Source organism: Falco punctatus, assembly GCF_963210335.1.
Source record: "Falco punctatus genome assembly, chromosome: 1".
Taxonomy (NCBI): domain Eukaryota; kingdom Metazoa; phylum Chordata; class Aves; order Falconiformes; family Falconidae; genus Falco; species Falco punctatus.
The window spans coordinates 40,773,134-40,793,713 of NC_137580.1; the positions used below are offsets into that span (position 1 = coordinate 40,773,134).

The 20,580-nt window shown below is 45.5% G+C and overlaps 1 protein-coding gene and 1 long non-coding RNA gene across 6 annotated transcripts in view; both read right to left on the bottom strand.

Moving 5' to 3' along the window:
* PTPRA (protein tyrosine phosphatase receptor type A) overlaps positions 1 to 20,580 on the bottom strand; it is a 134,025-nt gene that overhangs the window by 63,349 nt on the left and 50,096 nt on the right. For 2 of the 5 annotated variants that reach the window (XM_080396586.1, XM_080396589.1), the window contains one exon: positions 10,114 to 10,185. The exons of 1 other annotated variant lie outside the window; for it this stretch is intronic. In XM_080396586.1, coding sequence (XP_080252712.1) covers positions 10,114 to 10,185 — 72 coding nt within the window. Of the gene's footprint in view, positions 1 to 3,985; positions 4,117 to 10,113; positions 10,186 to 20,580 lie in introns of those variants that run through there. 2 more of the 5 variants (XM_080396590.1, XM_080396587.1) reach the window with 2 other exon arrangements.
* Positions 10,270 to 19,827, bottom strand: LOC308067702. The gene is made up of 2 exons (XR_013929698.1): positions 19,783 to 19,827; positions 10,270 to 17,804 (listed from the first exon to the last, which is right to left on the bottom strand). It is a non-coding gene; the product is annotated as an uncharacterized lncRNA (long non-coding RNA).

A 20,580-nucleotide genomic window follows, 5' to 3' on the forward strand; every position in this document is an offset into this window, starting at 1 on the left:
ACCAAACCTGGTTTCACATCAAAACTGGATCAGTTGCAAAATAAAAGTCACCAATATAAATGCTCAAAAAGTAGCATAATTTACCAAATACAGATGCTAAAGCATCGCTGGGGAAAGAAAACAAATCACCTTGTGGTACAAAACCCTCCAAATGTATGTTAAAAAAAAAGTATAACAGAAAATTCTTCCATATTTTTGCTCTCAAGAATAAAGACCAGGGCAAATCAACAGCTGTAAGGGTCTGAAAGTCATCTTGCTGTGAGCCTTGCAGCCCCCAGTTACTACCCTGTCCCATGCTGTGCATGCTGCTGGTACCCTGAAGACAGACACAGCTGGTGCCCTTGTTTCTTGTGGCCAGTGACCACAGCTCCCCGTCACCCTCACATGTACAATTAGTGCTAAGTCTGTTATCCACCCTGAACATTTAAAAAATCTATTCTGTTCTCACCAGGGGAAAGGGCAGTTACATGGAAAGGAGCATTTAGTTGTTAAAAATCGCAGTTAGTTAAGGACTGAACAGTTCAAAGAACATTCAGATTCTGATTTAAAGAATCTGATTTAAAGAAATCATAATCACCAACATTTAGGCATAAATCTATCCAAACTCTTCAGCAAGTTCTTTGTAACAGCTCTGACTTTTGAAAGAAAAGCAGAATCACAGCAAAGGGGATTTCATGTTGATGTTGGGTTTTGCAGATACCTGTCAAAGCCAGATGAAGCTAGCCCCACTGCTCTCACTCCAACGCAGCACCAAGGCCACACTGCCGTATTCCAGAAGTCAGTTTGCTTTCTATCCTGGAGGAAGGCTTTCGCCTTGGTTACTTTTGCTTTCTGTTTAGCTTACACAGAAGATATTCTGCACTTGGGATGAGCTCAGAGTGCAGAAAGTACTGATGCCTAAGGAAAAGTGCTTGGTTTATTTCCCTATCTGTTAATAAAAATAGGTATATGGATGAAAAAAATTCAATCAGCAAGGCTGAAAGAGTGCAGATTTTAAAAGGTACTTCTTTTAACAGGAAGAATCTGGCTGATGGTGAAGAGAAGCAGTAAATCGGTTCATGATATTTCTTCCCTTCTGTGACTGGGAAAAGTTTATTAAAATTATCATGATTGCTGCACAAGAAAATAAATTCATTTAATTACAAGCAAGACATGAACCACTGAGGAAGGCCTTATTCCCCTGCTAATGTTCAAAATACAGGGCTGCTTTCATTAAATTATAAAGCAGCGATGCTCACAGCACAGTATGTGGACCAAAGGTGATCCTGAGCACGCCGGTGATCATCTGCATCACATCACTTAAACAGCATTTTCAATTAAGCACTTGATAAAGATTAATCATCATCTTCAGCAAGCTGACAGGCATTCAAAAAGCACAGAAACAACCACTTTAAAAACAATGAAAACTCTTAAACACCTGCCTGAGGGATGAAAAAACTAGTGTCCAGCAGATACTATCGTTTTTTATTAAAGCTCAAATAAAATTGAATCCGGGAGTAGATGCTTTAAAGCAGTTAATGCAAAGGAGAAAGTGGGTTGCCATCCAACATCTCACAGAAACGTCTTCCCAAATGATACATTTCAGGCCCTACTCAAAGCACATAAAAATAAAGAAATAGCTATTAAATAGGTTTTGATTGAGCCTCTGGCTGGCACTCAGGGAAAGGACTTAACAGATTCACCTCTGAAGCAGAACAGCATAACTGGGGAAGCAGCTACCAAAAGAAGGTGGCAGCATCCCCCAGCAAAGCTGATCTTCCATCAAGCAACTAGGTCAAAACCAGTGGCATACTGGATTTCCCAGTCTGCTTTTGTGCCTGTGGATACCTGTTAGCATCCCCACCGTAAAACAGTTGAGGGTGGCTTCAAGGCTGCTAACGGCACCTGAGCCAAGCCAGGCACCATGGGAGCTGGGCTGCCTCACTGCAACCCAATGGGCTGGGCTGGGAGCTGAGGAGCAGAAAATTCGTTGCCTGCAACCGGTCATTTGGGGAAACAAACCTTCGTTATGCATAACGTGTGCCTGAGCTTTCAGACAGCAGACCTGAGCCTCTGCCAGCTCTGTGAGGAGGCAGAGCTGTACCAGCAGCATGGGTGTCAAGGTATTCTTCACCCCAGCACCTGCAGGGCGCTGCAGGACCAGGGCTCTGCTTTTCTTCAACAGCAGTTATTTTAAAAAGTGGTGACAAGGCAGTGAGGTGGCCCTGATGCACACGGTTAGTGCCCCTGCAGCTGAAGGCACTGATCCATTGCGACTAGAGTTTCAGAATGTTTTTTTTACTGTAACTGGTGTCTTTAAGGGGACACCTGGTCTATCAATAGGAGGAGAGCACACAAGCAGAATTGCTGTCCTCTCCGCTGCACGTTCCTTCAAAGATGCAGACTCAGAAGAAAACACCCAGCCAACACCACCAGTCCCAGTGCAGACCTCCACAAGGACCCCCGGTGCAGGAGCCACTCCTGGGGTTCCTACTTTGCATGTCCTGTTTTGGGGAAGCACTGAGAGGCAGAGCTCCAGCCCTTCCAGATGCTTTGCTTTTTCTCAGATTTAACTCCTTCCCTCCAGATCCTTTCAAGCTCACACTGTTCTTGGTCATGATGTCCCACCATCTACCTTACCATGTCTATAACTTAAAGAGTTCATCTTTGGGACGAAGGAATCGAGATGTTGGGCATTCTGGCAAGTGCCTGCTCAGCGCCTATCATTTCTTCCTCCCTGTGCATCTCTGAACGCACCTCTCCAAGTCTTCTTGCACAGATTAAAATGCACCAACACAACGCGCATCTTGACCAACTTCTCTACAGAACAACCCAACAGAACAACCCAATCCAGGTTCAACACTTTCATGAGTCATCTTTCTGCTGCCCCATCTCTAGGGTCATTTCCCTTTCCTCCTTCAGAGCTCTCAAGTCCCCTCAACTTTTCTCTGCAAGAAGGAACACTGCACACAGTAAGACACGATAACTAAACCCAAATGGACTGCAGCTTCAGACACCTTCCTGCTCAGTCACACCTGTACCTCGGAAGCTCAGATGTCAGTTTAGATCCCATAATATCCAGTCGTTTTGGGGTGGACAGCAGCATTTAATCCTCCAAATTAGTTTGTCTCAAATACAAAGCTCTTTGCAAAACCTAAGGCACTGGTTTCCTTAGCAGCATGGTCTTGTTCACACAATCTTGTTGACTTCTCCAACCCCCTGTGTACTGAAAGCAGCCCACATTAACGTTGGGTTTTTTAATTTTTAATTTTTTTTTAAAGGACCACATCTAGTTTAACTGATAACCTACAAACTTCCTTTAGAACTACCACAATTTGACCTTATGCTTCCTCAAAGCTCAGCCCAAGGTAAGACAAGGTTGCCAAGAACATCTGCTGAGCAAGGTGCAGTCAAGCCAGCATCCCGTACCAGCAAGGCACCTCACAGTGGGGAAAGAGCAGCACCGAAGTAAAATGCAGTTTTATTGTTGTATAAACCCCATCTATATTTGAAGTATTTTACTTTAAAGAGCTTCTTCCCTCCCTCCAGCTATTCAAAAAGCTCTTCAACCCTGCTGAATTGCTCATCAAGGCACATGCACCACATCAAATGGAAGCAGAACCTGGTCAAGCTGCAGTGTTTGCTCACACACAGCCCCCATCCCCACAAATGCTCTCTGCAGCAGCAAAACCATATGTATTACAATATTTGTTTCCCCAAACATCGTATGCTTCACCCAGTGCACCCCCACCCCCACCTCCTGTAGTGCACCAGAGCCCACTGATACACTGGGCAGAAGCACCTGAGTAACACAGAGAATGCAAGAGAAAGGGAGTATGACTTGCAAAACACATCAACCTTGACAGAAATCTATAAAACACACTGCAAAAGTAAGTTTGAGAATTAAATTCCCTGCAATGGTCAACCAAAAGCTAGTTTCCCTCCAAAACTGTCCTCTTCCTTGGTCCTCAAATAACCCTTCCACATTCCTCAAGAAATACTTTACCTCCTTCCCCAGTGAGCACATCCCTCAGCTCCGCAGGTGCCAACTGTCCTCTCTCTCACTTGAAGTGTTACTCTATTTGGATGAAGCTCAGAGCAACTGGCTGAGCTTGTAAGACCGATAACGCATTTTGTCTCAGAACTGGAGGATTTACGCATCAAAAGCTTGTCTGCTTCTCCCCATCTGCAGCAGTTTACCTGCTACCAGATATTACTTCCCATAAAATGTACCCACCTTAGACCATCACGAGTAAAGCATCACAGTACTTGTAAAAACTCTGTCCTCCCAGAGAAGAATGAATTCTTCCAGTCTGCCTTATCCCTCCATGTACATCCACATACAGAAAACCCCAAAACAAATATCTGCTTGCCCTCAGAATGACTCTGTGTGAAAAGGGAACAGGTCCCTGACCAAGCACTAGCAGTTACTCACCACAAGTCAATCATACATGCGTATAATGTAAGTATGACAAATCCATCTAACCTCTGACTGGAGCTGTGAGAGGTCCATGCGTTGCTTGCCAAATTCCTGTAGCATTTTTTTTCTTTCTTTCTTTTTAATCAGTCCATAGGCCACAAGATTTAGACTACAGTATTACAGGAGAAGTCACTGGTCAAGGGAGAGAGGAAAATACCAGTAATGGTGCCAGCCCGAGGACAGGGGATTTCAGTGCTTAGCTCTTGGAGAGACCTGATAGGATTGATACATTTGTTTCAGCTTTTAGCAGAGAACTTCAAGGATTTGGACTACAAAACACTTAAATAACATCACGAGAACTGAGTTCTGGAAAAGGAGATATGAGAAGTTAATGGGGTTAGTAATCACCGACCTGTCTAATCCCATTGCTGACCTGCATTCAGCTGACTGAATGTATTCCTGAAAGCAGGATGTACTTTATAGCACATGGTAAGGTCCTGGGGCAAGAAACCTACTGGGTGCAACTTGATAATGACATGGTTTTTGCTTTATATCAACTGGGACCAGATGTTCTCATCTGCCCCTCCAGCTTCAGTGTCCTCTATGAAAAAATTGTCACTAAAGCAGTTGGCACCAACAAACCCAAAGAACATCCGATTAGGTGTCCTCTTGTCTTACTTAACCAGGCATTTCTGCCATCAGGTCTACCCAAGGTTATGCGTACCTCTGCACAGCCACTGATGGACCTCCTGTGCTACAGGGAAGCCACTGCCATCTAAAGCTGGGGTTGATGAAGACCTTTCATCAGCTCTTCTCTGTTTGTTTTCTATCATCAGATAGCAGGGATTTCTCTGTTAACACGTTCTCCCGAAATGGTGAGGATGGGAGGATGAAAAGCTAACAGCATGAAGGACACCCTAAAAAAGCAGGAAAGGGCACCACTGATTGAAAAGAAAGGTGATGCCATGCCACTCCATCCTTCAGAGGCACCTCCTGGCTCCTAGCAATGACAAAGGAGCCTGAGCATTATCCCTTCTGTGTCTTCACTTCCTCAACTTGTCATCTCTTACTGTTCTGACCACGAGTAGATAAACTCTCCAGCAGTGTGGAACTTGCCTTCACATCTGTTACACAATACGGATCAACCAGAGCAATGCAGGTTTGGCTGGAGCTAAACTTGCTCAGAAAAAAGATCCATTTTGAGCTGTAAAAGCAGAGATTTAAATTGCCTAATATGTTATCTGCCCAATTTGAAGGATCTATTTTATTGAAGGATGGTGCGGATCAACTCAACCCTTTCATGGGACCAAACATAATCAAAGCAGAGATGTGTCTGAAGCCATCAACGTGAAAAAAAATGTTCCTATAGATTCATGTGCACTAGTATTTGCAGTAACCGTGTTTCGCTGTAATTACCACTGCTTGATCTCTGTGGAGACATGATGTTGAGGAAGCCCTTAAACTCAGCAAGCACACACAACAAAAAACCTGAACACAGGTTGCAGACCGCAGCTGCTGAAAGCTGAAGCTGTGGTTGCTACACCCTGCAGAACAAGGGCTGGCAACATATTTTTGAGGCAACCACCAATTCTGTGCAGTTTCCCATATGATTCAGGTGACAGATACATCAGTTGCTGGTATCAGTTATCAGGACTGAATTTCAAGAAAAATCACGAGTCTCAGAAGGATGCAAGAGCAGTTGATGTTGTGCAATGATAGTTCCACAGAACTAACATAAAAATGAGGTCTTCCTAAAAACCTGCATGAGGAAACCTGCTTGGAGAACAAGCTACTGGAAAAAAATGTATTACTACTCCGGGAGGTAGTTGTCAGAAATAAGATGGAAGGTGGATATGTTTATTTATACACAGCAGCTCCAGGTATGGGTTGCAGGTCCCAACACGCTGCCCGGTGTGGTTTCTGTAAGCAGTTGTCTCCTTCACGTCCCCAGCCTGCAGTCAGCAGTTTAACAGCTGAACACCAGAGTGTATGCTTAGTACTGACAGTCTGTATGTATGTAACAGCTCATACAAAAAAATATTAGCATGCAGCAGGCCAGGTCAGCTAGCTACCATCAGTGATGTCAAATTCCATGTAGAAGTTTGAAGCTTCATAGGAAGAGGTGGGGAAAAGTGCCTATGGGATTTAAGAGCACCAGTAATTTGTGATTTCTGGTCTCAGGGCAACCTCTGTGTTCCCAAAAAGCACTCCAAGGGTCAGCCTGCACATCAACAAATGCCTAAATCTGACAGCAATCTTTAAAGGGTTGGGAAGGACTACAGCTGGGGGGAGCTTCCTCTGAAACTACAGGAGCAGATCTTCAAAGTGGGGGAAAAAGCAATTCTTGGCTTGGTCACCATCCAACGCAAAAGCCATCAGGGTGAACCAGTTCAGGACTGGTCCTGACCCATCCCCTCCTCTTCAGTTCTCCTGCAGTTTGCTCACAACTGCATGTACTCAGCGAGAAGATCAAGCTATGGCACCAAGGCACTTATCCGAAGAGCAGTCCTTAAGGGAGAGGGTGCAGGGTCCAGCCACTGCAGCAGCTGGTGCCTCCAGGCTGGAGGGGACAGCTGGAGTGGATGGAGCCATGCAGCAGCAGCAGCACTCAAACAAAAAATTCAATTTCAAGTTAATACGGGAACGCATACCAGAGGAAAGAGCCAACTACAATTACTGACTCTTATCTCGCAGTAAAGATCTTTCAGTTATTGTGGGTAGCACCAAAAACATTAGCTTGGCAATCAGCACTGCTGGAACCAGTGAGAAGAAAACCACACATGTCAATCACTTCTGAAAATCCACAGGGCACATCGGCTTGGCTCCCATCTCCCAGAAGATGTTGGCAACACAGCTGGAAAAGGCACAGGGAAGGATATGGATGGTGTGAAGGTAGCGAAGGGCTTTGCATGGACTTTGTTGAAACAGGATATGTGGTTTTATTACTCACCCTCAACAAAACATGGGGCTCAGCTCAGCACTGCACCAGCATTGATATGACTGTCACTTCCATGCCTGGATGGTTTTCTGCTCTTTTGATTAGCTCATGTAAACCCGTACTTACCCCCGACCATATGCACAACTGTAACACACCCAAAAAACCCGCTGGTGCCAGGACACACACACACAACCCGAACAGCATCTGCATTAGCTGGCAGTTATTAATCAGCATATCTGGCAATGGCACACTCAAGTACAGACGGCTCAACACAATGCCACGTCTTCAGCACATTACACACGTTGCTCCTCTTGCTTTCAACACACACTGGTGCTCTTTCTGAGCATTTCAGGACCATTCACATGAATGTTGGAACCACTAATGCCCCACCTGTCTCATTGCTCACACCTGCACCTGATGCTCTGTGTCATGGGGATTTATTTCAGCAAAGAAATTCTCCTCCTTGTTTTCCACTGTCAAAGCCAATTTTTAAGAAAATAAGTACATTACACAAAGTATTTTACGTGAACATCCCAACATGTTTACCTTAACCTTTTGTCTTCAAAATGAAAATAGAGAATTACAAGCAAATGATTTAATACCACCAGGTTTAGTTAAATTTTAAGTGAGGATGACAGGTTTGGCACCCATGTAGAATTTTGAGTAAAATAAAAAGCTTGCCTTTCGACATGAAACCTGGTTTCAAGTCACCCAAACTTCAAGTGATTCTTCCATTGCTCCTCCTATTCCTATGAGACATTGTAATTTTAAATATTGGCTAATTTGAGCCTGCAGCTTGAAGGTTTCTTCAAAACGACAGCTTCTTGCTTTTTGTAGACAGACTGATGACACTGTAGCTAATTTGCTTAATTAGTGATTTACAGAAAAGATCTCTCTGTGAAAATGTGAAACCCTTCAAACGAAATGCTTTAAGTGCAGAGTCAAGAGACCATCCGTAATGATTGTTTACTCTCATCCTCTTCATATTTTTGGGCCACACTATTTCAGTCAGCAGCTCCTGTGATTCACAGCATTGTACTTCCTAAATATAAAACTGAACTCTGCAAGAGGCCAAGCATAATTGTCCCAAGTTTTTCCTAGCAGAAGGATGTTGCTTTTTAAAAAATCACACTGGGATGAGAAGGGAAGAGGTCAGCGTATAAAGTAAACACACGCATCCAGACACCGTCCCACAGCCCAGAAGGAGTTTTCCCTGTGATTTCAGCAGCTTTGTTTCTATTAATCCATCTTTCCTTCCCCCAAGCACTTGCTTTTGCTGACCACTGCATCCAAGCACACAGGTCCTTCTAATGGGTGTTCTGGTACTGCCGAGCACAGGGAGAAGGCTTGCACAGATGTTCATTTTGTAAGTAACAATAATTCATGCAAATCCCTGCTCCAAGCAAATTCCACAGTAGTGCATCTTATCACAAGCCAAACAAAAAGTACAAATACATCTGAGAACCGTAGACCTGTATTAAAAGAATTTACTCTTGTTACAGCTTGAATTTCTCCCTCTCCCTCCAACAACTCAGCCACTAAACTATCCACTGACACTAAATGCCAACCAAACCACTAATTCCACCCAGGCTAGTAAGAAGTGTAAACCCCAACTGCAACATAAAGCAAAGCCTGTGTTAAAGTACAACAGACATAACATACCCCATGTTCACCCACGACACTTTCTTACACATTTACAGTCAGAATAAATGCAAGAACAAAATCCTGCCTGTGATGTCAGCCCCACCAAGCACCTCACCAGGCTCCAGAGCAGAGCATCCATCTTTGCTGTATTTGGGGTATTTGCAGATTGCAGAGGTTTGATACTGTGGTGGGAACTCAAAGACACCTCTACCACCTCTTCAAGCTTGTAAATTGAAATTTATCAGTACATAGAGCAAAGCCTGGAAATGCACACAGTCCTCTTGCCTGAGTGAAGTCAAGATGACTTTTTGAGGTATTTTGACTGGAAGGGGAAAGGCCAACTCATTTAGTTGGTCTATATGGTGACTACAGTGAAGACCCTCTTTCTTACTGCAAGAGGAGGCAGAGACCAGCAGTGACCACTACACCACCCTGAACCTGCTTCTGAGCACCACAGCCGTGGCAGAAATGACCAGCAGACCAGAATCCAGATATTAAGGTATCATAAAAACTACTTATAAATACATCTAATTCTGCACACATTTATATTTTCTTTTCCAAGTTTGTCCATTAGTTTACTGTTTTTAACATCAGGGATTTTCCTCTGTTTCATTAATCAAGAACTGAGTACTCTCTTGCCACATTTGGAGATAGACCAGCTTTCCACAGAACCTCAAGATGATGAAAATAAACTAATAAAATATATTTTTAGTTTTGGGTGGTTGTTGGTTGTTGGGTGTTTTTTTTTGAGATGGCAAGTTAGAACCTGAATTCCAACTCAACCACTATGTTTCAGCAGAACAAAAAAATCCCTGTTGCTGAGTGCTCTCAAATAAGTCATGCCCCTTCCAGCTCTGCACCAACAGAGACCTTATTATCCTTTGAGGGAGGAAGTTAGATTTTTTCCACTGAGTTACGTTCCCAGGTAGTTCTTAAATAAGATTTCCCTTCCCTCTGTGTTTAAAAGGACACTTTGACACAAGTTAATGCCTTGGCCGTGTCCTACTCCATACTGCCATTGTTGTGTACTAAACCCTAAAATGGAGTGATGACCGGCCAGCCACCAGCCAGTGTGATTTTATTTTGAGAGGACAGTTGCCAAGATGCCATAACTAACAAAGCTTCTTCCTACCTTCATTTTCATAAGTAAATTGTCCACCTGCACGTCATTAGGAGCCCATAAAGGTTCTTCCAGTGGTGCCCCCTGAAAACAACAAACAAAAAGGTTTTAAAACCAAAGAGTTAAAATTCAGTAACATCTTTGGAAAACAGTATTTTTGCTGCTGTCAGCAAGGTGATTCCACTTCATTTTATCTATATGCAAAATGTACCTTTTCACTACTGCTTAAGCCAGAGACACACTTTAAAAACCTGAAAATAACTTTTAAATATAGAAGGCAAAACTGTGGGAGTTTCTGGGGTTAAAAGTGCTTTTGGGCAGAGGCAGCAGCAGGTGATTACAGGCCAGCAGCAGCAATCACAAATGAGAAGGAGACTCTGACTTCACAACTTCGCTTGATCTGAGGACTGCTGTTTGAGGTAAAGTTTAGGAGTGTCCACAGCTACAAGTGGATAATTTTTATCATAGTGAAGGTACAATATTTGCTTTGGGCTGCTACGAGTGTGTATTTACCCAGACACAAGTGGCTGGAGCATTTGAAAAAGCAGTTCTGCGTATGTTCATTCGTTCCTACCCCAAGCAAAGGGGCCAGAAAGCCGCACAGCGGTCACCAGCACTCCTGATGGTGATGTAGCAGAGACACAGCCACCAGCTTCCCCAAGCCTAAACCTCTCTGGATATAGACTTTGGCTGTAGGGCGCAAGTGCACTCCTAAAGGAAACAGGCTGAAGCTTGTCCCTGTGGTTCAGGTGTTGTGCAGTGATGTTCTCAAACCTCTGCACAGAGCAGCCTCCCTTCCCACCAGCTCTTGGTCTTGGATTCCTCACTCCATCAGCATAGCCGCACTGCAGGGGCTCATGGTTCACTCACAAAGTCAAAGACCATTGCCAGTGGATCCCCCCTTTTACATGACAAGCCAAGTCACTCCCACTCTCTGCATCTCTGTTCTGTCTCCCAAAATATTTTTTACCTACACCAGCTTTCAGGCCACAGTGGGCTCCTTGCAGGAGTTTGAAGAACCAACCCCTCCTTTCACTAATCCCATTTTCTGGGCTGATGCTATAAAGTACAAAATTAGAGACCCGAGGCACTTCTAGATTTAGAGTTGAATATATTTAACCAAATTAATATTTTTTTTCCTATCGACGTCTTTTCTCCCCAGCCTTGGGCAGGATGCGACCCAGCCATCTGCTGTATCGGTGCCAAGTAGCTTCTCAGACATAATCCCTGGGTGATCTCCTCACTGCTTTTCATCCTACTCAAGTGTTGACTCGAGCACTTGTTCAATTAGACAAGTCTCAGCACTTCAATCAGATGGGCACACAAGGCTGATTTCTACCTCCACAGAGAAGAAAAAGTCTGATTTAGTTGAGTGTGATAGAACCAGAAGCTTCAAAGCAATGAGTCCTGGAGATCACGTCTACTCTGAAGTCTGACAGAATAGCTGCTTAACACAAGCAGACCACCAGCAAACAGCAACTTCCATTTTAAAAGAAGTTGAGAGCAAGCAGATTAAAAAGACATTGGATCTGGCAGAGAGTAGGAGAGCTGCGTTACATTCCCGCTATCTCTTTTTTAAGGCAACTGGAGAAACTTTCTCTCGTCTCTGGCTCAAAGCAAGCAACCCACAGATGTGCTGAACTCACTGCTCTCCCCCTGTACCACTTGCATTTTCTTCCTTACAATCCAGCATTTCCTGATACCTCCCAGCAATGCTGCTGTCCCAGGGCAGAGGGGTCTGTCTTCCTCTCCCTGTGCAATGGGGATAAGATCCTTCCATCCTTCAGTTAGCTATATGTATTTAAAACGTTTTATGGGACCAAATCAGGAATCTGGCATAAGCAACTTGTGCTATCAATATTTTCATGGTCAATTTATTCCTTCATTCACAAAGCTGCCAGTTTCAAAACACAGCCTTGGACAATGTTAGGTGCAAGAAAAGTTGGAAGACTTTGCATTCAACTCCAGGTTCAGAAGGCCTTGATGGAACGCAAGACTTCCCTTCCCTGCTGTTATTAGCATCATCTGTGAGTTAAAAGGGAATCGGCAATAAAGCTGAGTTTTCACAAAGCTTGGAACAGAACACATTCAGTGTACACTCACCGTCGCTTGCAAGGCAAGGACACCACCTTGCTGAAGGAAAGACAGACACTGGGAGGTAACAAAAACCAGCAAATGCAAAGGCAGAACGAAAACAAAAGCTTATAAAAGCTTGTAAGTCAATGCAACATGTTTGAATGGGTTTTAGAGCAGACTGTGTCTTCAGACGGCTGTAAAAACAGATCAGTAACAGAAGAGAGTAATTCATGATGCGTGACTTGCAGTGACTCATAAACCTTTTGACAGGTACAGAGCGCACTGCAGGCATGCACTCAAGCCACTGGAGTATGTAAGAGGAGAAACATCTTATGTTATACATACTTACAATAATATCTTATATCCACATCTGTTCATAGAAATTAGTCATACAGCCGGCCCACAGAGGAAACACAATTGCCAAAGAGCAAACATACAACAGAACCGAAAGGAGGTGGCGTGTCCCACATTTGGGTTATGCAGCCCCAGCCACACACAAGCTTTTCCAGTCATCTGCCTGGCTCCGGCCCCACTGTGTCCCCCACGTGCCGGCAATGTAATCCGCTTGCCAGATAATCCTCCAAAAACGTGGTATCCTGAGGATCTGGTGCAGTCAGCTGACTGCGGTAAGCCATGGCTGCAACTCACCAGCTTTGGGAATAGTATGATTACTATTTGTAATTACTATTTGTATATTTACTTTCATATGTCTGGATGAAAGCAATTTAACCAGGTAAATGTACACACTGTTACAGCACAACAACAGTAAGGAAGGCACGCTGGCTATAGGAAAGAGCTTCCCCTCTCTACAGCCAAAGTCCGGCAGCATTGGGAAACCCAACAGTGACCTAATCCAGGTGTTCCTGGACAATGCTGTAGCATAAAGCTGCATCAGAAAGAGCTTCAGTTATGAAAGAGACCTTTGGACTCAGCAGCCAAGTGTCTTCCAGCATTGCTGTCCTGCTTTTGGCTGGGATGGAGTTAATTTTCTTCCCACTAGCTGGTACAGCACCCTGTTGTGGATTTAGGATGAGAATAATGATGATAACACACTGATGGTTTTACTGGTGGCAGTGTGGTAGTCAAGGACTCTTCAGCTTCTCATGCTGCCCTGTGAGTGGAGAGGCTGGGGGGCACAAGGCATTGGGAGGGGTCACAGCCAGGACAGCTGACCCCAGCCGACCCAAGGGGTATTCCATACCATAGCATGTCATGCTCAGTGTAGAAACTGGGGACAAAGCTGGCCGGGGCTGCTGCTTGGAACTGGCTGGGCATCAGTTGGTGGGTGGTGAGCAATTGCATTGTGCATTACTTGCTCTGTATATTCTAATTCTTTTATTGATATTGCTATTATAAGATTATTATTACATTATTATTATTTTGCATTATTATGATTATAATTAATTTTTTTTAAATTATTTTTCTGTCCTATTGAAGTGTCTTTATCTCAACCACCAGTTTTACCTTTTTGTCAATTCTCTCCTCCACCCCAGCCAGGGGGAGCGAGCAGGCGACGGCGCGGGGCTGAGCTGCTGGCCGGGGTTAAACCACAACAGTGCTTTTTGGTGCCCAGTGTGGGGCACGAAGGGTTCAGGTAACGACAGATCTGACCAGAGCGTGTTAAAACACACTTGTTATAAGCATTCATTACACTGGTTTAACAGTGGCTGGTCACAATGCTGATGTATTTGCTCTCAGAGTTGTTGCGCAGTGTGTCCCACCTCCCTCACTGTACACGCTGCCTGTCGGGATGTTTATCATCGCGGGGGGCAGCGTTAAGGTTATCACTGTGTTGTACTTTGCAACGCTGGCTTACCTCATAAAATTATGGGTCGTGAGATTAATCTGGTATTTGTAGTCAGCACTGCTGTCATCTCCATAGTTCAGGAACCATCTCTTGGAAACTATTAATAATTACACCCAAATTTTTTTCCCTCAGATAACATGTCTCCCCCAAATTATGGGGGAGACAAGGGGTGACACTTGCCACTGCTACTTCCCCTGCCTTTCTCCTCCCCCTTCCCCTTCTCCTCCAGGCTAGTTACAACAGCTCTTGGGAATTTTGAATATTCTTGGGATGTTCAAACCAGCATGTTCCTGTTGATGTGTCTCCTATTTCTGAATGTGTTTCAGGTCTTGCTTAAAGTTAAACAACTATTTAAGAATGCCACACAGAGATCGACCCCGAGGCCATAGCTGTGACTGGCAGGATGTGTGGGACAGTATGGGCACGCACCTACGTCAGTGGGCGACTTGGTATCTTTGTGCAGGAGTTAGCAGGGCTCATTGAAAGAGACTTAAACTAGATTTGAAGGGGAAAAGGGATAAACCCAGGCTCACTAGAGAGAAGCCTGGGGAACCACAGCAGCGTTTGAGGGACGGCACGCTCGCGAGGTCCTTCGGTCTGCCACGTCAGTGGAGGCAGGGGATGGAGATCCATGCGGCAGCAAAGACGCAAGGGTCATGGATGTGTCAGAACCACGGAACCGCCTGAGAATGGTCACGCAGGAATTGGGGCTTCTCCCCCCAAAAAGGTGGCGGGATCAACAGCCCAACTGAAAGGCATCACAGTGTGGGCAACAAGCAGGAGGAGCTGGAAGCCACTGTGCAGCAGGGAAATGAGGACGTAGTTGCCATCACAGAAACACAGCGGGATGACTTGCACGACTGGAGTGCTGCAATGGGTGGGTATGAACTCTTCGGAAGGGATGGGCAAGGAAGGAGAGGCGGTGGGTAGCCCTGTAGGTTGCAGGGCGTTTTGGTTGTCCAGGGCTGAACAAAGGTGACGATAGGGTTGGGGGCTTATGCGTAGGAACCAGGGAAAGGCCAACAAGGCAGATACCTGGTGGGAGTCTGTTACAGACCACCCAGCCGGGACGAAGAGGCAGGTGACGTTCTATAAGCAGCTGGGAGAAGTCTCACAATGGCAGCCCTTGTTCTGGTGGGGGCCTTCAGCTTAGCAGCTGCCCGCTGGAAGTACAGCCCGGCAGGGAGGGACCAGCCCAGGAGGTTCCCGGAGCGTGTGGAAGAGACCTCCCTGGCCCGGCCGGTGAGGGAGCCGGCGAGGGAAGGCGCCCGCGGGACCGGCTGCTCCTGAGCCGAGAAGGGCGATGTGGTGGCTGGAGGCCATCTACAACAAGGGCCAGAAAGAGGGTCAGGAACCTATAGCCCCGTCAGCCTGGCCTCGGTGCCGGGGAAGGTTATGGAGCATCATCCCAAGTGCCACCAGGCGGCACGTATGGGACAGCCCGGCGATCAGGCCCGGCTGTGATCACCTGCTGTGACAGGGTGACCCGCTCAGTGGACAGGCAAAGGCTGTCGCCAGTGTCTGCGTGGGCCTTGGTGAAGCCTCTGGCACCGTCTCCCACGGCATCTCCTGGAGACAGCAGCTGCCCGTCTCTGGACACGCTCCAGCCCCTCAGTGTCTGGCTGGGGCACCAGCCTGGGGGGGGCGGGGGGGTCAGCCTGGAGAGAAGGGGGCTGGGGGGGACCCGGTGGCTCTGCAACGGCCTGGCAGGAGGCTGTAGCCAGGGGGGTCGGTCTCTGCTCCCCAGGAACCAGCGACAGGACGAGAGCAAACGGCCTCACGTTGCGCCAGGGGCGGGTGAGATTGGGTGTGAGGGAACATTTTGCACCGAAAGGGCTGGCAGGCGCTGGCACAGGCTGCCCGGGGACGGGGGGGTCATCATCCCTGGGGGTGTTCAAAAACCATGTGGCTGTGGTGCTTGGGGACATGGTTTAGTGGTGGCCTTGGCCGTGTTGGGTTAACGGTTGACTTGATGATCTGAAAGGTCTTTTTTTCCAACCTAAACGATTCTATGATTCTATGATTACTGTGATGGATCATCCTGCTTGCTATGGAAAAAAATTTATGGTGCAACATAATTTCTTTTAGAAAAATGAGGAATAGAAATGCACAAACTAAGAGGTCTCTTGTGGAAGAACCCCACTGAGAAAGTGGTTTGGGAACAGTTGCACTATGTGGGACTTCAGGCAATGACAGCACGTTTGTTAATCTAGAAAGTCAACGGCATAAAACACAAAAATATTCAAGATCTTGGGTTGGCAAAGGTGGCCTACAGTTATAGGACTCCTCCATGTCTTATTAAAATAATTACAATAAAAGTAAGGCAGGTATTAGTTGGCTAGACAGCCCCAAACCCCGCCGCCTGTTTAATCTACCTGAAAGCCAAGTGTATCAAGGAAATTAAAGCTGCTTTTAATCCATGCAAATCTCAGTGCAGAATCTTTTATTCTTTTACCTCCTACCACGAGTTTAGTCCTGCCCCACAACCCTTCATGCTGCCAGAGCTGCAGGAGCAAAACAACACAAAGCTCCACATTTTAGTTAACAAGGAGAATAATTTTGGACCTTTTGGCCTGGATGCAGCTTTATGCTTCCCCAGTTGGGTTGAGATCGAACTCCGTTCCACCTGTGCTTGGTTTAATCATTTGTATTGACACATAAATTAGGGCAATTTGTGCATAAATTAGCAGCGTCATTATGGTAATTGGAATGGTATGATTGTGCTGAGCGTGTTTGCAATCTGCCACAATCCTCTGGGACAGTGCTGCGAGTGAGCTGCTGCATCTGGAAGGGCCAGCACTCCGCCGGCATCTCACTGCAGCAGGTTTGGCCACACATCAACCCAAAGCAAGCCTAAATAACGGAGGAGAAGGGGTGAGCAGACCTGTTGCTTTGTCTGAAATGCTGGCTTCTTTTCTAGGTTACAATGCCACCATCAAAAAATAACTCTACTTCCTAAACATCGCATCCTGACCTCCCCTGTGATGTATGAATGAGGTTGATTTATAGACGGGGGCAGAGAGAGGCTGCTAGCAAAATAAACCCCCATGGTGCAAACACCCAGATGCATGCAAGACAAAAAAGGAGCAGGAGACTCAAATCCCCTGCTCTTTGCTTTATCAAACCTAACATGAAGAAACAAAGTCATCCTCATGAAAAACAGAGCCACTGCACTTCACTCCTTCCAATCCCCACCCAAGCTGCAACAGAGGTTGGGATGCTCACTGGGATCAGGGACTTATCATAGATTATCTCTGATGATCCCTGCCCTAAAAAAAACCAACACAGCAACTAAATCTTAAGAATTGAATGAACAAGGAAAATGGAAGAACAAATAAACTGCAAAGCAACAGTTTCTCCTTTTTGAGATTCAGTTAATTAGTCACACATGAGTAGGTCTATCTATTGTAGGTAATTATCAGGGTAGACTTTCAGGGTCTCTTACGAAAACATGAATTTTTTTAAATACCCCATAGGTATCCTGCACCCTGAGCCCTGACAACCTGCAGGTGCACGGTCAGTGTCCCTGTGCGTTGCAGTGCTGCTGGTGATGCTCAGCTCCAGCTCCAGGGCCTGGGGGTGGATCTGGGGCTGCACCATACTGCCCTCCTCCTTATGGGTACCAGGAGATGCTCCTTAAGTCACTCAGTTTTCCTACCAAAACTGGTCACTAATTTAGCTGCTAAATGGGATCATTACAATGAAAAATCCTACCTGTGGGACTTGAGCTCTCTCAATTCAGAATGAATTCAGGCTCAGTTTATTCTCCAGGATCCAGCCAGGAGTTTTCCTCCGACAGACATGCTGGCACTTTGCCTGGCTTAAAAACATACAGCAGAAGAGCACCAAGCACTAACCTACCACTAAAAGCGTTAAAAAAAAAAAAAATCAACTTTGGGCAAACCATATGGTAACACTCACTGCGCCACAGGTGAGAGCAAATACAATACGCCCTGTACAGCATGAAGTAAAAATAACAAATTTTCAGAGAATAATGGTGCTTAAATACCAAACCAGCCAAGGAACAGATGCCCAGGTGAAGGGTTTTTAATGCCTTCGACCTCAAGTGTTCCTGGAGTTTTGCATTTCTTTGCTGCTTCAACCTTAAATATCAGGAGATGGATTTTACAGCAGCACCTCGAAGCTGCCCAGCTGCAGCACAGGGACAAGCTCCACAGACCTTCCGGGCTGAAGATACTACAAAATCCTGCAGTAGAACCTGGAGGATCAATGATCAGAGAACAAACCCTGTTTATAAGCAGGCCAGTGAGCACCCTAAACTCAACCCAAGGCAAAGGAAGCAGGGATAAAAATGAGTTATTGCAGGAAAGGGAAAACAAAGGTGAAAGGATGAAAATATTAAAAGGGCAAGAGTACACAGGAATCGGGGGATGCTCCATAAGCAGCAAGAACAGGGAACAAAATTGAGCTGCTCCAGCTGCAGGGCCAAAGGAATTAGCAAGGTATGAAGCAAAAAAAAAAAACCCAACCCACAGCCAGCTTCCTTCTGCTCTTCTGCAGCTCCCCTCAAGCACAGGTGGCTGGGTGGTGGGTTCCCCCTCATCTTTAAGCAGAACCCCCCCTAAGTAGTTTAGCAGTGAAAGCAATCTCATCTCTCCCTCCTTACGAAGTAATATGGATACTGGCACAGGCCAGCATCGGCGCCTTAGCACCCAGTAATTCCCAAGCCCCTCCAAACACTGAATACCTTGTCACAGCAGGAGCTTTAAAAACTCTTCTCTCCACCCCTTGGTGATAATTAGTTTAAGTCTGTCAGCAGCAGATCAGTTTTGCACTGCAACTAAGCCAAAGCTGTATGAAAAGGCTTTGGCTGAAGACTCTTCATACCAAATCAGTTCAAAAAAGGAAAATACAAAACACAACCTGGCTGCACCATCAGTTTGAACAGTTTCTGCTGCTAAGAAGGAAATACAGCAAGATTTGAAAAACAGGTTCAATGAAGTTATTCTTCACTGTTTTATTTTCCCATAAAGCATAAGACCAATTTGGTTTCATTTCTATCACAGTTTCTTGAATTGTTTGTGATGGGAGCACAATGCGGGGACCCAGCATGTGAAGCTGTGCTGGCCCCTGCCAGCTCTCAGTTAATGGCACAAGGAGCTGATCTGCCTCGCTACGGCAATTCCTGTAATTCAACTCTAGCAAACAATTCCTAATCTGAAAATGGGACAGCATCCAATAGTTATCTCCTTTCTGGTAAAAAAAGAATTTAAAAAATCCAGCCTATTTACTCTACCTGCCTATTTACCTGCCTGTTGACTGTACTGGCAGTACCACTATGCAGGCATGACAGCAACAAATGCCGGCAGTTCCTGCAGTTTTGCCTGTTGATGTTTTTCCTTTCATCCTAGCAAAAAGCATGTCAAAGCTAAACAAGCAGTCGAACAAAGAAAGCATCTGGCTGCTTCCCTGACAAGTGAACAAGCCCGCAGTTTTCAGAAAGTAGAGCTTTCCTACACTTCTAACCAAGGCAAATAATTTTAAAGTTGGACTCAATGATCTTAAAGGTCTTTTCTTACCTAAATTATTCTATAATTCTAATATGCAGTCACCTTAATTTTGCTGCAGGTGCTTCCATACATCCTCACTAATGTTTCTAACCTCCATTCATCTGTACTAAACCACCCTAGGATTTTCATCCCCCCCAATAATTTATTAAAGACCAAAAACGTAATCAGTTTTCCGGTAGCTGCATTAATTGTGGACCTATTCCACCCCTGTGCATACATCAAACCCTGGCTAAACACATGAACGCAGAGTACCACGCACAAACTTACGTGAAAGGATTTTGTTTGAATGGTTTCGCTCACCGTGACACACCTGATAAGAGCCTGCAGCAACGACACACCCAGAGATAAACCAGACGGTTTCAAATCTTCAAAACCCCATTACGCATCCTGAATGAGGTGGGGGAAACAAATACACAAAGAAAACATGATTGCGTAACAAGACCATTTCCCTTGGCAAATCCTTCTGCTTTCCTTTCCTCACCATATCTGTGTGTGCACGTAGAAATCGTTCCCTTGCATTTTCTGAGCTACCTTCTGGCTCTGCTCCCGTGGATGGGCTGCAGGGCTGACGCCTGAGCCCCAGCACAGCAGCACTTCCAGAAGCACCTGGCAATCTTCTCCTGGTGCTTGCAAAATGTAGGTCTTGCTGTATCTTAATACTGGAAGATGTAAAGAGACAGGGCAAAGCTGTCTGAAAAGCAGCATCCTTTACAAATCCAAGTGATATAGTTAGAGAAAAAAAAGAAACCCAGGCAGGCAGAGGTGGCCACTGACCCCAAAAGCCATGTCCCAGAAAGCCAGTGGATGCACAACTGTATGCAAGAGGCGCTCATCAGTGATGATTTGATAGTCAAATATTGGCATCTGGGTCAATATGGATATAAGTAGATATGTAAACAAGCTGTGACCCTACCTCAGCGCATCTTGGGAGGGCACATTAGTCTTCCTGAGCTCCATGCCAGGGATGCTATCGCTGCCGAATGTATCATACACAGAGCAACACGCAGCCCAGTCACTGAGGTCTCATTTCTAACCCAGCAAAACATTTGCAACCTTTTTATTCCC